General features: G+C 54.3%; 1 protein-coding gene across 1 annotated transcript; it reads right to left on the minus strand.

The window, feature by feature from the left end:
- Positions 1-12,811: 12,811 nt before the first annotated feature.
- Positions 12,812-22,561, minus strand: krtcap2 (keratinocyte associated protein 2). The gene is made up of 5 exons (XM_078431881.1): positions 22,511-22,561; positions 20,252-20,406; positions 15,701-15,764; positions 14,592-14,658; positions 12,812-13,058 (listed from the first exon to the last, which is right to left on the minus strand). The coding sequence occupies exons 1-5, from the start codon at positions 22,512-22,514 to the stop codon at positions 12,944-12,946; spliced, it is 405 nt and encodes a 134-aa protein (XP_078288007.1). The 5' UTR covers positions 22,515-22,561; the 3' UTR covers positions 12,812-12,943.
- Positions 22,562-24,301: the final 1,740 nt, after the last annotated feature.

Consider the following 24,301-nt stretch of genomic DNA (forward strand, 5'->3'; position numbering starts at 1 on the left):
CCCAAACCGTTAGAGACTCCCCCACACTCACCACATTCAAAACATCGCTGAAGTCTCACCTGTTCAGCACTGCCTTCAACCACTGAAGGTCACCTCACCTTCTGTATCCTTTCTCTGTTCGTTTACTTATTTATCTATTTATTCACTTCTCTATGTTCTAGAAATCCCTGTAAAGCGTCTTTGAGTGTTTGAAAAGCGCTATATAAATGTAATGCGTTATTATTATTATTATTACTAAAGGGGCACTCACCATCCTCTGTGTGAAAAAGTTACAGAGACGGTGGGTGGGGTCCAGGGGCCAGAGGGGAGGGAGGGGGTGTTACAGAGATGGGGAGAGGGGCCGGAGGGAGGGGAAGGGAGGGGGGGGTTTAGGGGCCAGAGGGAAGGGAGGGGGTTACAGAGATGGGGAGAGGGGCCGGAGGGAGGGGAAGGGGGGGCGGGGGGGTAGGGGCCAGAGGGGAGGGGAGGGGGTTTATACAGAGATCAGGATACAAGTGCTAGTTTATCACTGTGACGATCTGTGTGCTGGACGAGTTTCAAGTCTCAATGGCGTCGCCAACTTACCGAACGGCTCGAAACGTCCACCTCTCTCTCCCCTCCACTCTCCTCTCCGACCCTTCCTCTCCCCTCAGTCCAGTCGCCCGGCGGGAGGGAGGGATGGAGGGGGCCGGTTCACCGACGTTGGGGGGGGGGGGGGGGTGGGTAGTCGGGAGGTTAACCCCTGGAGTGCCGAGGCGCGCGTGTGGGGCAGAGAGAGAAGAAATTTGTGGCCCAGCCTGGCTAATTTGAAAGAGGGTTTTGCTTTCTTTTTGGGGGGGGCAAGGCCGTATCGTCAGCAATCCAGGGCCCCGTATCTGAGGAATAGGGTTGCAACCGTCCCGTATTAGCCGGGACATCCCGTAACTCTGGGCTAAATTGGTTTGTCCCGTACGTGACCGCCATTGTCCCGTATTAGGCCCGGGGGGCGCTGTAGGCCCGGACATTGTAGGCCCGGACACTGTAGGCCCGGACACGGTAGGCCCGGACGCTGTAGGTCCGGACACTGTAGATCCAGACACTGTAGGCCCGGACACGGTAGGTCTGGACAGTGTAGGTCCGGACAGTGTGGGTTCAGACACTGTAGGTCCGGACAGTATAGTTCAGACACTGTAGGCCCGGACACAGTAGGCCCGGGGGGCCGCTGTAGGTCCCAGGACACTGTAGGCCCGGACACTGTAGGCCAGGACACTGTAGGCCCAGACACTGTAGGCCCGGACACGGTAGGTCTGGACAGTATAGTTCGGACACTGTAGGCCCGGACACTGTAGGCCCGGACACTGTAGGTCTGGACACTGTAGGTCCGGACACTGTAGGCCCGGACACTGTAGGCCTGGGGGGCGCTGTAGGTCCGGACACTGTAAGCCCGGACACTGTACGTCCCGACAGTGTAGGCCCGGACAGTGTAGGCCCGGACATTGTAGGCCTGGACACTCTAGGTCCGGACAGTGTAGGTCCCGAGAGTGTAGGCCCGGACAGTGTAGGCCCGGACACTGTAGGCCCGGACAGTGTAGGCCCGGACAGAGTAGGCCCGGAGGCCTGGGTGCTGCCTGACCAAGGTTGCGTAGCAACCCGCCTCCCAGCCCGGGCGGCCGCCATTGGTGGAGCGGGAGCACGTGGCCGCTGGCTGGGTGAGGTCCACGTGGGCGCGGGGCGGTGATGTCACCTTGTCCCGTATTTGGGAGCGAGATAGTTGGCAACCGCTAGATGTGCTGACTCTGGAGAGAGTCCAGAGGAGGTTTAAAAGAAGGATCTCAGGAATGAGTGGGTTGATGTACGATGGGCGTTTGTGGGCACTGGGCCTGTACTCGCTGGAGTTTAGAAGGATGAGGGGGGGACCTCATTGAAACGTACAGACAGTGAGCGGCCTGGACAGAGTGGATGTGGAGAGGATGTATCCACTGGTGGGAGAGTCTAGGACCAGAGGGCACAGCCTCAGAATCAAAGGATGTTCCTTTAGGAAGGAGATGAGGAGGAATTTCTTCAGTCAGAGGGTGGTGAATCTGTGGGATTCTTTGCCACAGACGGCTGTGGAGGCCACAAGTCAGTGGGTATATTTAAGGCAGAGATAGATAGATTGTTGATCAGTGCGGGTGTCAGGGGTTTGTGGGGAGAAGGCAGGAGAATGGGGTTAGGAGGGAGAGATAGATCGGCCACGATTGAATGGCGGCGTGGACTTGATGGGCCGAATGGCCTAATTCAGCTCCTAGAACTTATTGCCTTATGACCGAGGATTAACAAACCTGTCTTCATCGGCGGTGGGGAGAATCTTCGCACTTTAGAGACACAGCGTGGAAACAGGCCCTTCGTCCGCTGAGTCCGTGCCGCCCAGCGATCCCCGCACACTAACACTATCCTACACACACACACTGGGACAATTTACAATTTTCACTGAAGTCAATTAAGCTACAAACATGCACGTCTTTGGAGTGTGGGAGGAAACCGGAGGCGCCCGGAGAAAAGCCACGCAGGTCACGGGGAGAGAACGTGCAAACTCCGTACAGACGGCGCCCGCGGTCGGGATGGAACCCGGGTCTCCGGCGCCGTGAGGCAGCGGCTCTACCCGCTGTGCCACCTTAGTCATTCCTCTCTCGAATGCTGGAGACTGAAGAAGGGCCTCGACCCGAAACGCCCCCTGTCCCCACCAAGTTCTCGAGATGCTGGCTGACCCACTGAGTTACTCCAGCACTCTGTGTCCCTCGGTGCGGAGTTTGCACGTTCTCTCCCCGTGACCCGCGTGGGTTCCCTCTGGGCGCTCCGGTTTCCCAAAGACGTGCCCGTGCGGGGTTTGTGGGTGGATCGGCCCCTCTGTGAATCGCCCCCTGGTGTGTGGGGAGTGGATGAGAGAGAGCAGGACAATGTGGAACTAGTGCATGAACGGGCGATCGCCGGTCGGCACGGACTCGGTGGGCGAAGGGCCTGTTTCCGCGCTGTATCTTTCAACTCGATTCGGTTGCCTGAAGAAGGGTCTTGACCTGAAACGTCGCCCATTCCTTCTCTCCAGAGATGCTGCCTGACCCGCTGAGTTACTCCGGCATTTTGTGTCTATCTTTAGCTTGGGGCATGTTTGGTGAATTGAGGGCATTCTGACCGTGTTGAGGTATAGGAGCAAAGAGGTCCTTCTGCAGTTGTACAGGGCCCTAGTGAGACCGCACCTGGAGTACTGTGTGCAGTTGTACAGGGCCCTAGTGAGACCGCACCTGGAGTACTGTGTGCAGTTTTGGTCTACAAATTTGAGGAAGGATATTCTTGCTATTGAGGGCGTGCAGCGTAGGTTCACCAGGTTAATTCCCGAATGGCGGGACTGTCGTACGTTGAAAGACTGGAAGCGACTAGGCTTGTATACACTGGAATTTAGAAGGATGAGAGGGGATCTTATCGAAACGTATAAGATTATTAAGGGGGTGGACGCGTTAGAGGCAGGAAACATGTTCCCAATGTTGGGAGTCCAGAACCAGGGGCCACAGTTTAAGAATAAGGGGTCGGCCATTTAGAACGGAGATGAGGAAAAACTTTTTCAGTCAGAGAGTTGTGAATCTGTGGTATTCTCTGCCTCAGAAGGCAGTGGAGGCCAATTCTCTGAATGCATTCAAGAGAGAGCTGGATAGAGCTCTTAAGGATAGCGGAGTCAGGGGGTACGGGGAGAAGGCAGGAACGGGGTACTGATTGAGAATGATCAGCCATGATCACATTGAATGGCGGTGCGTACAGGCTCGAAGGGCCGAATGGCCTCCTCCTGCACCTATTGTCTATTGGACTGCAAAGAATTTGCCGTTCAAGATGTTGTTGGTTCCGGCGTTGACCTGAGGAATCTTTTTTCAATCTCTTACCTCGGTGGAGATGTGATTGTTCTCCGTGTCGTACCTCCGTCCTGCTCCACGCGGCCTAACGTCGAATAGTTGGCGGCCTTTCCTGGAGACTGTGGTGACCGGCGCTCCGAGCGAGGGCTTCAACGTCGATCCTTCGCCGGAGATCTCCGACCGCGCCGGGCCTGTGGACTCTAACTCCGTGAAGCCCCGCGGTCTCTGGCGAGAGGAGGCCGACTCGGGAGCTCCGAGCCGCGGGCGGTGTCAACCGTCCCGACGCGGGGAGTTCCGATCGCCCCGACGCGAGGGAGTCACGGACCGTCGGCAGCGGACGGTTCGACAGCCCCGACCCGCGGGTGACCAAAGAGGAAGCCGCTTGGACTTTATTACCTTCCATCACAGTGAGGAACGTGGAATCCACTGTGGTGGACGTCCATGCTAAATGTTACAGGAGACCAAAATGGCGGCAATGCCACAGCGTTCCGTTTGTCTTTGTGTTTTTATTTGGGTTTTTTTTGGTCTTAATTGTTAGGAACAGGGGACGTACAACGAGATCTGGGTGTCCTAGTGCATCAGTCACTGAAAGGAAGCATGCAGGTACAGCAGGCAGTGAAGAAAGCCAATGGCATGTTGGCCTTCATAACAAGAGGAGTTGAGTATAGGAGCAAAGAGGTCCTTCTGCAGTTGTACAGGGCCCTAGTGAGACTGCACCTGGAGTACTGTGTGCAGTTTTGGTCTCCAAATTTGAGGAAGGATATTCTTGCTATTGAGGGCGTGCAGCGTAGGTTCACCAGGTTAATTCCCGGAATGGCGGGACTGTCGTATGTTGAAAGACTGGAGCGACTAGGCTTGTATACACTGGAATTTAGAAGGATGAGGGGGGATCTTATTGAAACATATAAGATAATTAGGGGATTGGACACATTAGAGGCAGGAAACATGTTCCCAATGTTGGGGGAGTCCAGAACCAGGGGCCACACAGTTTAAGAATAAGGGGTCGGCCATTTAGAACTGAGATCAGGAAAGACTTTTTCAGTCAGAGAGTTGTGAAGGTGTGGAATTCTCTGCCTCAGAAGGCAGTGGTAGCTTTCAAGAGAGAGCTGGATAGAGCTCTTAAGGATAGCGGAGTGAGGGGGTATGGGGAGAAGGCAGGAACGGGGTACTGATTGAGAATGATCAGCCATGATCGCATTGAATGGCGGTGCGTACAGGCTCGAAGGGCTGAATGGCCTCTTCCTGCACCTATTGTCTGTTGTCTATGTGATGTTGTGTTTTTGTACTATGTGTGTGTGTGTGGGGGGGGACTGTTAAAGTGTAAATTTGTCCCTTCCGAACGGAGACCCGACCTTTGTTTTCTGGGTGGTCTCCGTTCCCGCTGCGGCCTACCATCGGCCAAACTCCTGGAGCTGGCGGCCTCCACACCCGGGACCACCTGGGGCTCTGGTTCGCAGAGCCCGCGTACCGGACTTACCATCTGCGGAGTCGGAGGCTTCGGCGCGGGCCGCGTGGATGCCGACATCGGGAGCCCCGGCAGCGGCAGCGTGTTCGCCCGCCCCGGATCGCGGGGCTCGGGTCGGCCCGCCGCGGACATCTCACCGTCCGGCGCGGCCTGGAATAGGCTGCGGGATTTTTCTCTGCCCGGCGGGGGCTTAAATGTCGGGAGCCCCGACGTGCAGCGGCAGCGTCTTCGCCCGCCCCGGATCGCGGGGCTTGGGTCGGCCCGCCGCGGACCTTTCACCGCCCGGCGCGGCCTGGAACGTGGCAACTCCAACAGCCTGACCGCGGGAGGAGACGGCAGGGGAAGAGAAAATACATTCTGGCCTTCCATCACAGTGAGGAGGAGACTGGAGGAGACTCACTGTGATGGATGTCTCTATTTTTGTGTGTTTTGTGTTGGTTGGGGTTGTGTAATTTGCATAATTTAATGGTCTTATTGTTGGACTGTGGGTGACGAAATCTGGTCCAAAAGACTTGTTTTTTGGATGACAAATAAAGGTAATTCTGATTCTTCTGATTCTATCGTAGGCGGCTGCATGTCTAGTATGGCCTTGTGGTGACTCAAATCTCAACGAACCTTTAATTGGTACGCGTGACAATAAATTGATCTTGGAATCGTGGATCGTAGTTTTGTGGGCGTTTTTCATCCGAATGTTTTAAGGTTGAGACTGAACACACGGGTGATTCCCAGCCGGTCGATCAAGGCGCCCATGCAAGTTACAGCCCGGACCATCAGGCAAACCGGCCTCCCCTAATCGAGGACCAGCCTCACCCCTCCCGGTCACTCCCTCTTCCATCGGGGCAAGAGGTACAGAAGTGTGAAAACGCACACCTCCAGATTCAGGGGCCGTTTCTTCCCGCGGTGGCGCGGCGGTAGAGTTGCCGCCTGGCAGCGCCGGAGACCCGGGTTCCATCCCGACCACGGGCGCCGTCTGTGCGGAGTTTGCACGTGACCTGCGTGGGCTTTCTCCGAGATCTTCGGTTTCCTCCCACACTCGGGAGATGCACTGGTATGTAGGTTAATTGGCTTGGTATCATTGCAAATTGTCCCTAGTTGTTTGTAGGATGGTGTTCGTGTGCGGGGATCGCTGGTCGGCGCGGAATCGGTGGGCCTGTTTCTCTAAACTAAACAAAGCCATTATCAGGCAACTGAACCGTCCTCTCACCAACTAGAGAGCGGTCCTGACCTCCCGTCTACCTCATTGGAGACCCTCGGACTATCCTCGATCGGACTTTACCTCGCACTAAACGTTATTCCCTTTATCCCGTACCTGCACACAGTGGACGGCTTTAGTGTAGTTTAGAGATACAGCATGGAAGCAGGCCCTTCGGCCCACCGGGTCCGCGCCGACCAGCGATCCCCGCACACTAACGCTACCTTACCTACACCCACTAGGGACAATTTACACTTACATCGAGCCAATTAACCGACACACCTGCACGTCTTTGGAGTGTAATCATCTATATTCTTTCCGCTGACTGTCATAAGAGGAAAGATGGGAAAGACCGGGCTTGTATTCACTGGAGTTTAGAAGGACGAGAGGGGGATCTTATAGAGACGTGTAAAATTATAAAAGGACCGGACAAGCTAGATGCAGGAAAAATGTTCCCAATGTTGGGGGAGTCCAGAACCAGGGGCCACACACAGTCTAAGAATAAAGGGGAGGCCATTTAAAACTGAGGTGAGAAGGAACTTTTCCACCCAGAGAGTTGTGAATGTGTGGGATTCTCTGCCACAGAGGGCAGTGGAGGCCGATTAACTGGATGAATTTAAAAGAGAGTTAGATAGAGCTCTAGGGGCTGGCGGAATCAAGGGATATGGGGAGAAGGCAGGCACGGGTTACTGATTGTGGATGATCAGCCGTGATCACAATGAATGGCGGTGCGTACAGGCTCGAAGGGCCAAATGGCCTCCTCCTGCACCTATTTTCTACGTCTATGTCTACGTTTACCTTGGATACGCCTGACAAAAAAACGAAAACATGTTCATTAAAAATTGAATATATGGGGAAAAAAATGATCGCTGAAAAGTTGCAAACATTTCAGTAAACTTAAAGACTTTAAAAAATATACAACCGAATGAAAAGGGGAAATTAGAGGGCACAGCTTTAAGGTGAGAGGGACAAAGTTTAAAGGAAATAGACCAAGTGCCCTCTGTAGGCCCGGGCTCTGCAGGCCCGGACAGTGTAGGCCCGGACACTGTAGGTCTGGACAGTGTAGGTCTGGACACTGTAGGCCGCGACAGTGTAGGCCTGGACACTGTAGGCCCGGACAGTGTAGGTCTGGACAGTGTAGGTCTGGGCACTGTAGGCCCCGACACTGTAGGCCTGGACACTGTAGGACCGGACAGTGTAGGTCTGGACAGTGTAGGTCTGGGCACTGTAGGCCTGGACACTGTAGGCCCGGACACTGTAGGTCTGGACAGTGTAGGTCCGGACAGTGTGTAGGTCTGGACAGTGTAGGTCTGGACACTGTAGGCCCGGACGCTGTAGGTCTGGACAGTGTAGGTCTGGACACTGTAGGCCGCGACAGTGTAGGCCTGGACACTGTAGGCCCGGACAGTGTAGGTCTGGACAGTGTAGGTCTGGGCACTGTAGGCCCCGACACTGTAGGCCTGGACACTGTAGGACTGGACAGCGTAGGTCTGGACAGTATAGGTCCGGACACTGTAGGCCCAGACAGTGTAGGCCCAGACAGTGTAGGTCCGGACAGTGTCTAGGTCTGGATAGTGTAGGCCCAGACAGTGTAGGTCCGGACAGTGTGTAGGTCTGGATAGTGTAGGTTCGGACAGTGTAGGCCCGGACTCTGCCGGTCCCGACAGTGTAGGTCTGGTCAGTGTAGGACCGGACAGTGTAGGCCCGAACCTCTCCTGCATTGGTGCCGTACCCTCTCCTCCCCCCTCCTCCCTCCCCCCTTATCCCCCTCCCTCCCTAGGAGATAGATTTAAACTTTAAAACGTGAATAACTTTAAAAATATAACACTGATTTCAATGGAACTTCTTCCATTAGCACCAAAGGGACGATGGTGAGTGAGGTGGGCCTAAAACTGCCGCGCTGTAGAGCCCAGTGCACGGTCCCGGTTTACGTGAGACCTCCGAAGAGGCCCCTCGCCCCGAAGGTGAGAGAGCGGGACGGAGTGAGGCCGGATGAGAGGAGGGGGGAGGGAACCGGGCTCTGGCCTACCGGGCCCTTGAGGCATCGGCCGCGGGAGGTTCCCACCCACAACCCCCCCCCCCCCCCCCGGGGATCGGGGGTGGGACGGGCAAGGAGAGACGAGGGATTGCTGGTCGATCGTACGACAATCGAGGTTTAGAGGGATGTGGGTGGGCCCAACACAGGCAAATGGGACTGGCTCAGATGGGGCACCTTGCACGAGTTGGGCCGAAGGGCCTGATTAACTTAGAAACATCGGAAATAGGTGCAGGAGGAGGCCATTCAGCCCTTCGAGCCTGTACGCAAATAACTGCAGATGCTGGCACAAATCGAAGGTATCACAAAATGCTGGAGTAACTCAGCAGGTCAGGCAGCATCTTGGAGAGGGAATGGGTGACATTTCGGGTCGAGAAGAAGGGTCTCGACCTGAAACGTCACCCATTTCCTCTCTCCGAGATGCTGCCTGACCCGCTGAGTTACTCCAGCAATGTGATCATGGCTGATCATCCACAATCAGTAACCCGTGCCTGCCTTCTCCCCATATCCCTTGATTCCGCTAGCCCCTAGAGCTCTATCTAACTCTCTTTTAAATTCATCCAGTGAATCGGCCTCCACTGCCCTCTGTGGCAGAGAATCCCACACATTCACAACTCTCTGGGTGATTTTTTTTTTCCTCATCTCAGTTTTAAATGGCCTCCCCTTTATTCTTGGACTGTGTGGCCCCTGGTTTTGGACTCCCCCAACATTGGGAACATTTTTCCTGCATTTAGCTTGTCCAGTCCTTTTATAATTTGACACGTCTCTATAAGATCCCCCTCTCATCCTTCTAAATTCCAGTGAATACAAGCCCAGTCTTTCCAATCTTTCCTCGTACGACAGTCCCGCCATCCCGGGGATTAACCTGGTGAACCTACGCCACACTGCCTCAATAGCAAGGACGTCCTTCGTCAAATTAGGATTTGACCAGCGATCCCCGCACACTAACACTATCCTACACACACTGGTGACAATTTACACTTAGTAGAACATACAGTAGAAAATAGGTGCAGGTGTAGGCCATTCGGCCCTTCGTGCCAGCACCGCCATTCAAGATGATCATGGCTGATCATCCACAATCAGAACAGACGTACGATATTTTGACTTTACGATGGTACAAAAGTGACACACATCGAATTTTGATCTTTTCCCGGGTTAACGCAAGTGTTCTGAGCATGTTTAAGTGGGCGGTCACGGTGGCGCGGCGGTAGAGTTGCCGCCTTACAGCGAATGCAGCGCCGGAGGCCCGGGTTCAATCCCGACCACGGGCGCCGTCTGTACGGAGTTTGTACGTTCTCCCCGTGACCTGCGTGGGTTTTCTCCGAGATCTTCGGTTTCCTCCCACACTCCAAAGACGTGCGGGTTTGTAGGTTAATTGGCTTGGTAAATGTGAAAATTGTCCCTGGTGTGTGTGTAGGATAGTGTTAGTGTGCGGGGATCGCTGGTCGGCGCGGACCCGGTGGGCCGAAATGGCTATGATGTTCGGTAGGTTATCTCAATGGTGTCAGGTTAGGTAAGGGGGAGTGCAGCGAGACCTGGGTGTCAATAGACAATAGACAATAGACAATAGACAATAGGTGCAGGAGTAGGCCATTCAGCCCTTCGAGCCAGCACCGCCTTTCAATGCGATCATGGCTGATCACTCTCAATCAGTACCCCGTTCCTGCCTTCTCCCCATACCCCCTCACTCCGCTATCCTTAAGAGCTCTATCCAGCTCTCTCTTGAAAGCATCCAACGAACTGGTCTCCACTGCCTTCTGAGGCAGAGAATTCCACACCTTCACCACTCTCTGACTGAAAAAGTTCTTCCTCATCTCCGTTCTAAATGGCCGACCCCTTATTCTTAAACTGTGGCCCCTTGTTCTGGACTCCCCCAACATTTGGAACATGTTTCCTGCCTCTAATGTGTCCAATCCCCTAATTATCTTATATGTTTCAATAAGATCCCCCCTCATCCTTCTAAATTCCAGTGTATACAAGCCCAATCACTCCAGCCTTTCAACATACGACAGTCCCGCCATTCCGGGAATTAACCTAGTGAACCTACGCTGCACGCCCTCCATAGCAAGAATATCCTTCCTCAAATTTGGAGACCAAAACTGCACACAGTACTCCAGGTGCGATCTCACCAGGGCCCGGTACAACTGTAGAAGGACCTCTTTGCTCCTATACTCAACTCCTCTTGTTACGAAGGCCAACATTCCATTGGCTTTCTTCACTGCCTGCTGTACCTGCATGCTTCCTTTCATTGACTGATGCACTAGGACACCCAGATCTCGTTGAACTCCCCCTCCTCCTAACTTGACACCATTCAGATAATAATCTGCCTTTCTATTCTTACTTCCAAAGTGAATAACCTCACACTTATCTACATTAAACTGCATCTGCCATGTATCCGCCCACTCACACAACCTGTCCAAGTCACCCTGCAGCCTTATTGCATCTTCCTCACAATTCACACTACCCCCCAGCTTAGTATCATCTGCAAATTTGCTAATGGTACTTTTAATCCCTTCGTCTAAGTCATTGTCCTTGTACACCAGTCACTGAAAGTTGGCATGCAGGTACAGCAGGCAGTGAAGAAAGCTAATGGAATGTTGGCCTTCATGACAAGAGGATTTGAGTATAGGAGTAAAGAGGTCCTTCTGCAGTTGTACAGGGCCCTGGTGAGACCGCACCTGGAGTATTGTGTACAGTTTTGGTCTCCTAATTTGAGGAAGAACATCCTTGTAATTGAGGCAGTGCAGCGTAGGTTCACAAGATCGATCCCTGGGATGGCGGGACTGTCATATGAGGAAAGATTGAAAAGACTAGGCTTGTATTTACTGGAGTTTAGAAGGATGAGAGGGGGGATCTTATGGAGACGTATAAAATTATAAAAGGACTGGACAAGCTAGACGCAGGAATTTTTTTCCCAATGTTGGGGGAGTCCAGAACCAGGGGCCACACAGTCTAAGAATAAAGGGGAGGCCATTTAAAACTGAGGTGAGAAGAAACTTTTCCACCCAGAGACAATAGACAATAGGTGCAGGAGGAGGCCATTCGGCCCTTCGAGCCTGTACGCACCTCCATTCAATGTGATCATGGCTGATCATTCTCAATCAGTACCCCGTTCCTGCCTTCTCCCCATACCCCCTGACTCCGCTATCCTTAAGAGCTCTATCTAGATCTCTCTTGAATGCATTCAGAGAATTGGCCTCCACTGCCTTCTGAGGCAGAGAATTCCACAGATTCACAACTCTCTGACTGGAAAAGTTTTTCCTCATTGGGGTGTGAATCTTGTGGAATTCTCTGCCACAGAGGGCAGTGGAGGCCGATTCACTGGATGGATTAAAGAGAGAGTTAGATAGAGCTCTAGGGGGCTAGCGGAATCAGGGGGTATGGGGAGAAGGCAGGCACGGGTTACTGATTGTGGATGATCAGCCATGATCACATTGAATGGCGGTGCTGGCTCGAAGGGCCGAATGGCCTCCTCCTGCACCTATTTTCTGTGTTAGGTGGCAGTGATGTTGGGTAGGTTAGGTGGCAATGATATTCAGTAGGTCAGGTGTATTAAATGCAGTTTCAAATGACGATATTTTCGATTTACGATGGGTTTATTGGAGCGCAAGTCAATAGACAATAGGTGCAGGAGGAGGCCATTCAGCCCTTCGAGCCAGCACCGCCATTCAATGCGATCATGGCTGATCACTCTCAATCAGTACCCCGTTCCTGCCTTCTCCCCATACCCCCTGACTCCGCTATCCTTAAGAGCTCTATCCAGCTCTCTCTTGAAAGCATCCAACGAACTGGCCTCCACTGCCTTCTGAGGCAGAGAATTCCACACCTTCACCACTCTCTGACTGAAAAAGTTCTTCCTCATCTCCGTTCTAAATGGCCGACCCCTTATTCTTAAACTGTGGCCCCTGGTTCTGGACTCCCCCAACATTGGGAACATGTTTCCTGCCTCTAATGTGTCCAATCCCCTAATTATCTTATATGTTTCAATAAGATCCCCCCTCATCCTTCTAAATTCCAGCGTATACAAGCCTAATTGCTCCAGCCTTTCAACATACGACAGTCCCGCCATTCCGGGAATTAACCTAGTGAACCTACGCTGCACGCCCTCCATAGCAAGAATAGTCGAGGGGGATCTGTACCCCGTTCCTGCTTTCTCCCCATGCCCCTCGATTCCGTTAGCCCTAAGAGCTGTATGTAACTCTCTCCTGAAAACATCAATGGCTGGAGGGGGGATGGGTGGGGGGGGGGGGGGGAAGGAGGGAAACCATGACACATTCCCCGAGTCAAATCTGATCCATCTTTATTCCAGTCTGACCGCAGAGGAGGGGGTGGGGAATGAAACCTGCCCCCCTCCTCTCCCCTCCCCCGGTGGTCCGTGGGGGAGGGGTGGGTGGGGGAAGAGGGGGGGTAAAGGCTCAGTTCTTCTTCTTCTTGGGTGCCTTGGTGAGGAGAGGGGGCGGCGGGCCGGCCTGGTACATGGCGGCCGACAGCCGGTTGAGATAGTACAGGCCCAGCATGGAGAAGATGAGGCTGGGGGGGGGGGGGAGAGAGAGAGGGAGAGATGGGGGGTCAGACCGTGACCGCACACCCCCCCGGCCCCCCCGCCCCGACACAGCCTGGGGTCAGAGGTCGCCTTGCTCCTCCTTCTCACCCCCCCCCCGCTCCCTCACCTCCGCCCACCTACCCTACCTTTCCCCCTATTCTCCCTCACTCCCCACTCCCCCTCCTCCCTCCCCTCCTCTTCTCCCTCCCGTCCCACTCCCCCCTCCGCCGCAAGCTCCCGTCTCTCTCCCCTCTCCCCCCCCCCCCCTCACCAGCTCAGTCCCCTCACCCCGACCCCCCTCTACCCATCCTCCTCCGCGCTCTCTTCTCACCTCCGCCCATCTCCCCTCTCCCCCACCTCCCCATCCCTCTCCCTCCCCATATCCCACGCCCCTACCCTCATTCCCCTCCCGTCATTCCCCCCTCCCCCTCCCCGTCCCTCTCCCCCTCCCCTAACCCCCTCATTCCCATCCTGTCCCCCCCATCCTTCCCCCCTCCCCCACCCCATCCATCTCCCCCAACCCTCACCTTCTCCACTCCCTCACCTCCATCCCTCTCCCCCAACCCTCACCCCCTCATTCCCATCCTGTCCCCCCCATCCTTCCCCCCTCCCCCTCCCCGTCCCTCTCCCCCTCCCCCACCCGTCCCTCTCCCCCTCTCCACCCTCTCCACCCCTCTCCCCTACTCTCACCCCCCCATTCCCCTCCCGTCCTTTCCCCCTCCCCCTCCCTCTCCCCTCCCCCACCCCGACCCTCTCCCCATCCCTCACCACCCTCTCCCCTCCCATCCTTTCCCCCTCCCCCCTCCCTGTCCCTCTCCACCTCCCCATATCCCTCCCCCCACCCCATTCCCCTCCCCTACCCTCACCCCCCCCCCATTCCCCTCCCGTCCTTTCCCTCTCCCCCTCCCCATCCATCTCCCCCAACCCTCACCTTCTCCACTCCCTCACCTCTATCCCTCTCCCCCACCCTCTCCCCCTCATCCCTCTCCCCTACCCTCACCCCCCCATTCCCCTCCTATCCCTTTCCCCCCTCCCTGTCCCTCTCCCCCTCCCTCTCCCCCTCCCCCTCCCCGTCCCTCTCCCCTCCCCCTCCTCCCCTACCCTCACCCCCCATTCCCCTCCGTTCCTTTCCCCCTCCCCTTCCCCGTCCCTCTCCCCCTCACCACCCTCTCCATCCCCCTCCCCTACCCTCACCCCCTCATTCCCCTCCCCTACCCTCACCCCCCCCATTCCCCTCCGTTCCTTTCCCCCTCCCTGTCCCTCTCCCTTTCCCCCTCCCCCTCCCTCTCCCCTCCCCTTCCTCCCCTACCCTCACCCCCCCATTCCCCTCCCATCCCTTTCCCCCCTCCCTGTCCCTCTCCCCTTCCCCCTCCCCTTCCCCGTCCCTCTCCCCCTCACCACCCTCTCCATCCCTCTCCCTTACCCTCACCCCCCCATTCCCCCCCCCGTCCCCACCCCTCCCCCCCCCCTCCCAGCACAGTCTCTCCCCCTCCCCCCCCCCCCCCCGCGAGTTTACTGACCAAGTGGTGACGCAGACTCTGTGGATGAGAGCAGAGGCAAAGAGGGACAGCAGCAGGCACAGCGTGACTGTGGGGAGAGAGTCAGGGAGACGGTGACACACACTGTAACACTCACACACACCCCCCCCTGCCCCACGCCCCCCCCCCCCCGTAAACACACACGCTCCGAGACCCCCTGTAAACACACACACACGCTCCGAGACCCCCTGTAAACACACACACACTCCCCCCCCCATGGGATCCCCTGTAAATACACACACACTCCCCGAGACCCCCTGTATAGACACACACCCACCTCCCGAGACCCCTGTATAGAGACATATATTCCCCGAGACCCCCTGTAAACACACACTCTCCCCGAGACCCCCTGTAAACACACACTCTCCCCGAGACCCCCTGTATATAGACACACATTCCCCCCACTAAACACACACACTCCCCGAGACCCCCTGTATAGAGACACACTTTCCCGAGACCCCCTGTATATAGACAAACACTCATTTGCCGAGACCCCCTGTATATAGACGCACACTCCCCCCACTAAACACACACACTCCCCGAGACCCCCTGTAAACACACACACACTCCCCGAGACCCCCTGTATATACACACTCCCCGAGACCCCCTGTAAACACACACCCACCCTCCGAGACCCCCTGTATGGAGACACTCCCCGAGACCCCCTGTATACACACACACTCCCCGAGACCCCCTGTAAACACACACACTCCCCGAGACCCCCTGTATACACACACACACTCCTCGAGACCCCCTGTAAACACACACCCACCCTCCGAGACCCCCTGTATAGAGACACACACTCCCCGAGACCCCCTGTATACACACACACACTCCCCGAGACCCCCTGTATACACACACACACCCCAACTCAACCCCCTGGAAATACACACTCACAACTCCCCCAATCTTTGGAGACCCCTTGTAGGTACTCCGTAAATCCCAGAATATTTCGGGATGGCGTTCCCCAGCCCGGGACGGTCGAGAGTACAGAGTACAAGACCCCATGCTGCAGAGAGACCTTACCCCAGTTTGATATCCTCCCCCCCACCCACCCATCCCCCCAAATCGATCCGGGAAACAGGACTTACTTTCCGGGAATATCTTGGCTTGGAACCCCTTGCCGAACACCACGTGCTCCAGGTTGTTGAAGGCCTGGTATTTACTGGAGTTAAGGGCACGACGTTTACCCGAGCTCTCCCGACTCCACTCCCCCCCCAATCCCCTCTCCCACCCAAGACCGAGACCATGCAAGTGACCCCCAACCCCCTCCCCCCGCCCCTTCCCATTCCCACCTCCATCAGCCATGATCACATTGAGTGGCGGTGCGTACAGGCTCGAAGGGCCGAATGGCCTCCTCCTGCACCTGTTGTCTGTTGTCTATCCCACAGGATGGGGCTGCCCAGCTTTGTGATAGGGGGCACTGTCGTATGTTGAAAGACTGGAGCGACTAGGCTTGTATACGCTGGAATATAGAAGGATGAGAGGGGATCTTATCGAAACGTATAAGATTATTAAGGGGTTGGACACGTTAGAGGCTGGAAACACGTTCCCAATGTTGGGGGAGTCCAGAACCAGGGGCCACACACAGTTTAACAATAAGGGGTCGGCCATTTAGAACGGAGATGAGGAAAAACTTTTCAGTCAGAGAGTTGTGAATCTGTGGAATTCTCTGCCTCAGAAGGCAGTGGAGGCCGATTCTCTGAATGCATTCAAGAGAGAGCTAGATAGAGCTCTTAAGGATAGCGGAGTCAGGGGGTATGGGGATAGGGCAGGAACGGGGTTACTGATTGTGGACGATCAGCCATGATCACAGCGAATGGCGGTGCTGGCTCGAAGGGCCGAACGGCCTCCTCCTGCACCTATTGACTGTTATCTACGCTGTGATAGTCTTGCCCAGTGTGGCATTAGTCCGCGCATTCCCCATCCGCTACGTAACCTCACCAACGCCTACATAGAAAAGAGGTGCAGGAGGCCATTCGGCCCTTCGAGCCTGTACGCACCGCCATTCATTGTGATCATGGCTGATCATCCACAATCAGTAACCCGTGCCTGCCTTCTCCCCATACCCCTTGATTCCACTAGCCCCTAGAGCTCAATCTAACTCTCGCTTAAATCCATCCAGTGAATCGGCCTCCACTGCCCTCTGGCAGAGAATCCCACACATTCACAACTCTCTGGGTGAAAATGTTTCTTCTCACCTCAGTTTTAAATGGCCTCCCCTTTATTCTTAGACTGTGTGTGGCCCCTGGTTCTGGACTCCCCCAACATTGGGAACATGTTTCCTGCCTCTAGCTTGTCCAGTCCTTTTATAATTTGATACGTTTCTATAAGATCCCCCTCTCATCGTTCTAAACTCCAGTGAATAAACTCCAGTGCAAGTCTGGAGTGTGGGGGGACATTCATCGTTAGTCCATGTACCCTGCATCCGCCACTTTACCTTTCCCCCCATCTGCAGGTCAGAGGTAGACGGCACGGTAGCGCAGCGGTAGAGTTGCCGCCTTACAGCGAATGCAGCGCCGGAGACCCGGGTTCCATCCCGACTACGGGCGCCGTCTGTACGGAGTTTGCACGTTCTCCCCGTGACCTCCGAGATCTCCGGTTTCCTCCCACACTCCAAAGACGTGCGGGTTTGTAGGTTAATTAGCTTGGTGTAAATGTAAAAATTGTCCCTAGTGTGGGTGTAGGATTGTGTTAGTGTGACAATAGACAATAGACAATAGGTGCAGGAGTAGGCCATTCAGCCCTCGAGCCGGGGATCGCTAGTCGGCGCGGACCCGGTGGGCCGAAGGGCCTGTTTCCGCGCTTTATCTCTAAACTCTAAACTAAAGTGGAGGGGTGGAGTTAGTGAAAGAGTTAATGGCTATTAACTTTGCATGATGGGAGGCTTGGCCATTGTCTGCAAACCTGTTTGTATGCTTGTGGAGCTTGTATATTGTTGTAAGTGAAGGAATGCTAATTGCGCACAAGATGTGTCTGGTAGCTGAAACGTACAATCCCTGGAAACCACAGAAAGAATAAAATGGTACGGTAGCGCAGCGGTAGAGTTGCTGCTTTACAGCGAATGCAGCGCCGGAGACTCAGGTTCGATCCTGACTACGGGTGCTGCACTGTAAGGAGTTTGTACGTTCTCCCCGTGACCTGCGTGGGTTTTCTCCGAGATCTTCGGTTTCCTCCCACACTCCAAAGACGTACAGGTATGTAGGTTAATTAGCTGGGTAAATGTAAAAATTGTCCCTAGTGGGTGTAGGATAGTGTTAATGTACGGGGATCACTGGGCGGCACGGACTTGGTGGGCCGAAAAGGCCTGTTTCCGGCTGTATATATATGATATGATATGATATGAACAGGATGAGCTGATGCACCAGGCACGATATGACCATGTGATCCTAAAGCCTATAGAGTGGTACATCCTGTTATCCCTGGGAAAGATGTTCCGGGAAAGACGATGGACAATGCTCTCGTTAAGATTAGGATGTGGTTAACTGTTGACTACTTGCGGGAGTGTGAAAACAGGACCTTCTGCGGTATGATAAGGGTCCTCACCTTCGACTAATGACTTATTGTGTAAAATAGTTTATAACTTTACTGTGTTCTAATACAATGTGATTGATTTGAAGGAAATGTTGTGTTAAACATTCTTGCTGCAAATTCAGTGTAAAAATGCTGGTAAAATGCTGTGTCTTTGAGTGGAAGCAAGGGGGGTGCTGAGTATGGTCGTACACCCTTAGCACTAATCCCCCCCTACTCCCGTCTGACGATAATTTACAGCGAATGCAGCGCCGGAGACTCAGGTTCGATCCTGACTACGGGTGCTGCACTGTGAGGAGTTTGTACGTTCTCCCCGTGACCTGCGTGGGTTTTCTCCGAGATCTTCGGTTTCCTCCCACACTCCAAAGACGTACAGGTATGTAGGTTAATTGGCTGGGTAAATGTAAAAATTGTCCCTAGTGGGTGTAGGATAGTGTTAATGTACGGGGATCGCTGGGCGGCACGGACTTGGTGGGCCGAAAAGATAAGATGTCCCGGGAAAGACGATGGACAATGCTCTCGTTAAGATTAGGATGTGGTTAACTGTTGACTACTTGTGGGAGTGTGAAAACAGGACCTTCTGTGGTATGATAAGGGTCCTCACCTTCTACTAATGACTTATTGTGTAAAATAGTTCATAACTTTATTGTGTTCTAATACAATGTGATTGATTTGAAGGAAATGTTGTCATATCATATCATATATATACAGCCAGAAACAGGCCTTTTCGGCCCACCAAGTCCGTGCCGCCCAGCGATCCCCGTACACTAACACTATCCTACACCCACTAGGGACAATTTTTACATTTGCCCAGCCAATTAACCTACATACCTGCACGTCTTTGGAGTGTGGGAGGAAACCGAAGATCTCGGGGAAAACCCACGCAGGTCACGGGGAGAACGTACAAACTCCTTACAGTGCAGCACCCGTAGTCAGGATCGAACCTGAGTCTCCGGCGCTGTATTCGCTGTAAAGCAGCAACTCTACCGCTGCGCTACCGTGCCGCCCACAATCTTGCTGCAAATTCAGTGTAAAAATGCTGGTAAAATGCTGTGTCTTTGAGTGGAAGCAAGGGGGGTGCTGAGTATGGTCGTACACCCTTAGCACTAATCCCCCCCTACTCCCGTCTGACGATAATTAAAGCTCGGCGATCGCTTCGCTCAACACCTGCGCTCGGTCCGCATTGACCAACCTGATCTCCCGGTGGCCGAGCACTTCAACTCCCCCTCCCACTCCCAGTCTGACCTTTCTGTCATGGGCCTCCTCCAGTGCCACTGGAAATTGGAGGAACAGCACCTCATATTTCGCCTGGGCAGTTTGCAGCCCAGCGGTATGAACATCGACTTCTCCAACTTTAGATAGTTCCTCTGTCCCTCTCTTCCCCTCCTCCTTCCCAGATCTCCCTCTATCTTCCTGTCTCCACCTATATACTCCACCTATGGGCCCTCCATAACCTGGCCCCATCCTACCTGACCGACCTCCTCCACAGGCACACTCCCACCTGCACCCTCCGCTCTGCTGCTGCCAATCTCCTATCCCCCCCCACATCCGGACCAAACTCAGATCCTGGGGGGACAGGGCTTTCTCCATCGCTGCTCCCACCCTATGGAACTCACTACCCCAAACCGTTAGAGACTCCTCCACACTCACCACATTCAAAACATCGCTGAAGTCTCACCTGTTCAGTACTGCCTTCAACCACTGAAGGTCACCTCACCTTCTGTCTCCTTTCTCTGTTCATTTATTTATTTACTTATTTATCTATTTATTCATTTCCCTATGTTCTCAAAATCTCTGTAAAGCGTCTTTGAGTATATGAAAAGCGCTATATAAATAAAATGCATTATTATTATTATTATTATTATATCCTTCCTTTGTCCCGCCCCCCCCGACATCAGTCTGAAGGGTCTCGACCCCGAAACGTCACCCATTCCTTCTCTCCCGAGATGCTGCCTGACCCGCTGAGTTACTCCAGCATTTTGTGTGAATAAATACCATAATTAAAGCTTTGCTTGGTTTACCTTGAGCTGTTTGTGTCTTTGTCTGTTTTAACAAAACGGACTTTAACATTAGTCCGCGTATTCCCCATCCGCCGCGTTTGCCAAGGATACGGTGAGGGAGAAGATGAAGAGGATGGAGCCCAGGAAGCCCCCCAGAATGGTCAGCCACTCGGACGAGGCCAGCTGGCGGCTGTAAATCTGCATCCCCGCGAACAGCAGGATGGCGAGGAGGGAGGAGACGATCAGCGAAGACCCAGTGCTGACCGCTGCGAGCGAGAGATGGAGAGAGAGAGAGAGAGAGAGAGAGAAGCCGTCAACAGGACCCATAACTGCAAAGTCCTCGCCTCACAACCTCACACTGACGACCATTTTGCAGCGGGTAGAGCTGCTGCCTCACGGAGCCAGAGACCCGGGGTTCGATCCCCACTACAAGCGCCGTCTGTACGGAGTTTGCACGTTCTCCCCGTGACCTGCGAGGGTTTTCTCCGAGACCTTTGGCTTCCCCCCACACACTGTAAAAATTGTCCCTGGTGTGCGTAGGATAGAGTTAGTGTCGTTTTAATTTCGTTTAGTTCAGAGATACAGCGCGGAAACAGGCCCTTCGGCCCACCGGGTCCGCGCCGCCCAGCGATCCCCGCACACTAACACTATCCTACACACACTAGGGACAGTTTTCACATTTATACCAAGCCAATTAAGCTACAAACCCGCACGTCTTTGGAGTGTGGGAGGAAACCGAAGATCTCGGTACAAAACCCACGCAGGTCACGGGGAGAACGTACAAACTCCGTACAGACGGCGCCCGTAGTCGGGATGGAAGCCGGGTCTCCGGCGCTGTGAGGCAACAACTCTACGTTCAGGCAATAACTGAACGTTATTATTCCCCTTTATCCCGTATCTGTCCACTGTGGACGGCTCGATTGTAACTGTGTGCAGTCTCTCCGCTGACTGGATGGCACGCAGCGACAAAGCTTTACACTGTACCTCGGTACACGGGACATAATGAACTAAACGCTCCCAAATAAGCCTCACCCCTCTAATATAACCCGCACCCCTCTAATATAACCCGCACCCCTCTAATATAACCCGCACCCCTCTAATATAACCCGCACCCCTCTAATATAACCCGCACCCCTCTAATATAACCCGCACCCCTCTAATATAACCCGCACCCCTCTAATATAACCCGCACCCCTCTAATATAAGTCGCACCTCTCTAATATAACCCGCACCCCTCTAATATAACCCGCACCCCTCTAATATAACCCGCACCCCTCTAATATAACCCGCACCCCTCTAATATAACCCGCACCCCTCTAATATAACCCGCACCCCTCTAACATAACCCGCACCCCTCTAATATAACCCGGACCACTCTAATATAACCCGCACCCCTCTAATATAACCCGCACCCCTCTAATATAACCCGCACCCCTCTAATATAACCCGCACCCCTCTAATATAACCCGCACCCCTCTAATATAACCCGCACCCCTCTAATATAACCCGCACCCCTCTAACATAACCCGCACCCCTCTAATATAACCCGCACCCCTCTAATATAACCCGCACCCCTCTAACATAACCCGCACCCCTCTAATATAACCCGGACCACTCTAATATAACCCGCACCCCTCTAATATAACCCGCACCCCTCTAATATAACCCGCACCCCTCTAATATAACCCGCACCCCTCTAATATAACCCGCACCCCTCTAATATAAGTCGCACCTCTCTAATATAACCCGCACCCCTCTAATATAACCCGCACCCCTCTAATAAACCCGCACCCCTCTAATATAACCCGCACCCCTCTAATATAACCCGCACCCCTCTAACATAACCCGCACCCCTCTAACATAACCCGCACCCCTCTAATATAACCCGGACCACTCTAATATAACCCGCACCCCTCTAATATAACCCGCACCCCTCTAATATAACCCCGCACCCCTCTAATATAACCCGCACCCCTCTAATATAACCCGCACCCCCTCTAATATAACCCGCACCCCTCTAATATAACCCGCACCCCTCTAACATAACCCGCACCCCTCTAATATAACCCGCACCCCTCTAACATAACCCGCACCCCTCTAATATAACCCGGACCACTCTAATATAACCCGCACCCCTCTAATATAACCCCGCACCCCTCTAATATAACCCGGACCACTCTAATATAACCCGCACCCCTGATATTGGCCCCGCCCCTCCACGGGGTCCCCCTCCTCAAGCCCCTCCCCCCGCTGGCCCCGCCCCCAGCGCCCCCTCCCCCTCCCCCCCCCTCCCCCCCCCTCTCTCCCCCCCTCTCTCCCCCCCCTCCCCCCCCTCCCCCCCCCCCCGGCCGCCGCCGCCGCCGCGCTCACCCATCGCCTCAGTTGTTGCTCGGCCGTTGGGAAGGAGGAGCGCGCCCCGCCCGCCCCCCGCCACGTGACCCGCCTGCGCCACGTCGCACTCCCCGCCGTTCGGCGGCCATCTTGGTGAGGGCTCATCCATGGCGGCCATCTTGGGTGAGGGAGGGGAAGGTCTGTGGCAGCTATGTTGGTGAGGGAGGGAAGGAAGGTCTGTGGTGGCCATCTTGGTGAGGGAGGGAAGGTCTATGGTGGCCATGTTGGTGAGGGAGAGAAGGGCTTTGTTGGCTATCTTGGTGAGGGTGGGAAGGGCTGTGGCGTCCACCTTTGTGAGGGAGGGGAAGTCTGGTGGCGGCCACCTTTGTGAGGGAGGGGAAGTCTGGTGGCCATCTTGGTGACGGAGGGAATGTCTGTGGTGGCCATCTTGGTGAGGGAGGGAAGTTCTGTGGTGGCCATCTTGGTGAGGAGGGAAGGTCTGTGGCAGCCATGTTGGTGAGGGAGGGAATGTCTGTGGCAGCCATCTTGGTGAGGGAGGGAAGGTCTGTGGCGGCCATGTTGGTGAGGGAAGGATGGTCTGTGGCAGCCATGTTGGTGAGGGAGGTAAGGTCTGTGGGAGGGAAGGTCTGTGGCGGCCATGTTGGTGAGGGAGGGAAGGTCTGTGACGGCTATGTTGGTGAGGGAGGGAAGGAAGGTCTGTGGTGGCCATCTTGGTGAGGGAGGGAAGGTCTATGGTGGCCATGTTGGTGAGGGAGAGAAGGGCTTTGGTGGCTATCTTGGTGAGGGTGGGAAGGGCTGTGGCGGCCACCTTTGTGAGGAAGGGGAAGTCTGGTGGCCATCTTGGTGAGGAGGGAATGTCTGTGGTGGCCATCTTGGTGAGGGAGGGAAGTTCTGTGGTGGCCATCTTGGTGAGGGAGGGAAGGTCTGTGGAAGCCATGTTGGTGAGGGAGGTAAGGTCTGTGGCAGCCATGTTGGTGAGGGAGGGAATGTCTGTGGCGGCCATCTTGGGGAGGGAGGGAAGGTCTGTGGTGGCCTTCTTGGTGAGGGAGGGAAGGTCTATGGCGGCCATGTTGGTGAGGGAGAGAAGGGCTGTGGTGGCCATCTTGGTGAGGGTGGGAAGGGCTGTGGCGGCCAACTTTGTGAGGGAGGGAAAGTCTGTGGTGGCCATGTTGGTGAGGGAGGGAAGGTCTGTGGTGGCCATGTTGGTGAGGGAGGGAAGGTGTGTGATGGCCATCTTGGTGAGGGAGGGAAGGCCTGTGGTGGCCATCTTGGTGAGGGAAGGAAGGTCCATGGCGGCCACGTTGCTACTGGATGAGCTCCCATCTGAATCATGGAACGGAGGGAAACTGCCTCCACAAAGTCCAACAAATCCTTTCAGACTGAAGAAGATTTCCAACCCGAAACGTCACCTATCCTTTTTCTCCAGAGATGCTGCCCGACCCGCTGAGTTGCTCAAGAGTTAAGAGTGTTTTATTGTCATGTGTCCCAGATTGAACAATGAAATTCTTACTTTCTGCAGCACAACAGAATATGTAAACATAGTACAAGAGAGAGAAAGTGTGTATACAGTATGAGCCAAAACGTTATGACTCTGCCGATCCCTGGTGTCTTGGAGCAACACATATTCCACGTGGGTAACTCACAACGCAGCAGTATGAACGTTGAATTCATTTTTTTATTAATCAAAAATATTTATTAAAATATTAAAATAATATATACAATACAATGAAACCAAACCAGAACCCAGCACCATAATACAAGACAAACAATAAACTAATGTACAACTACCTTACACTCCTTGTCAAGGAT

This window comes from Rhinoraja longicauda, chromosome 44 (genome assembly GCF_053455715.1).
Source record: "Rhinoraja longicauda isolate Sanriku21f chromosome 44, sRhiLon1.1, whole genome shotgun sequence".
NCBI classification, from domain to species: Eukaryota; Metazoa; Chordata; class Chondrichthyes; order Rajiformes; family Arhynchobatidae; genus Rhinoraja; species Rhinoraja longicauda.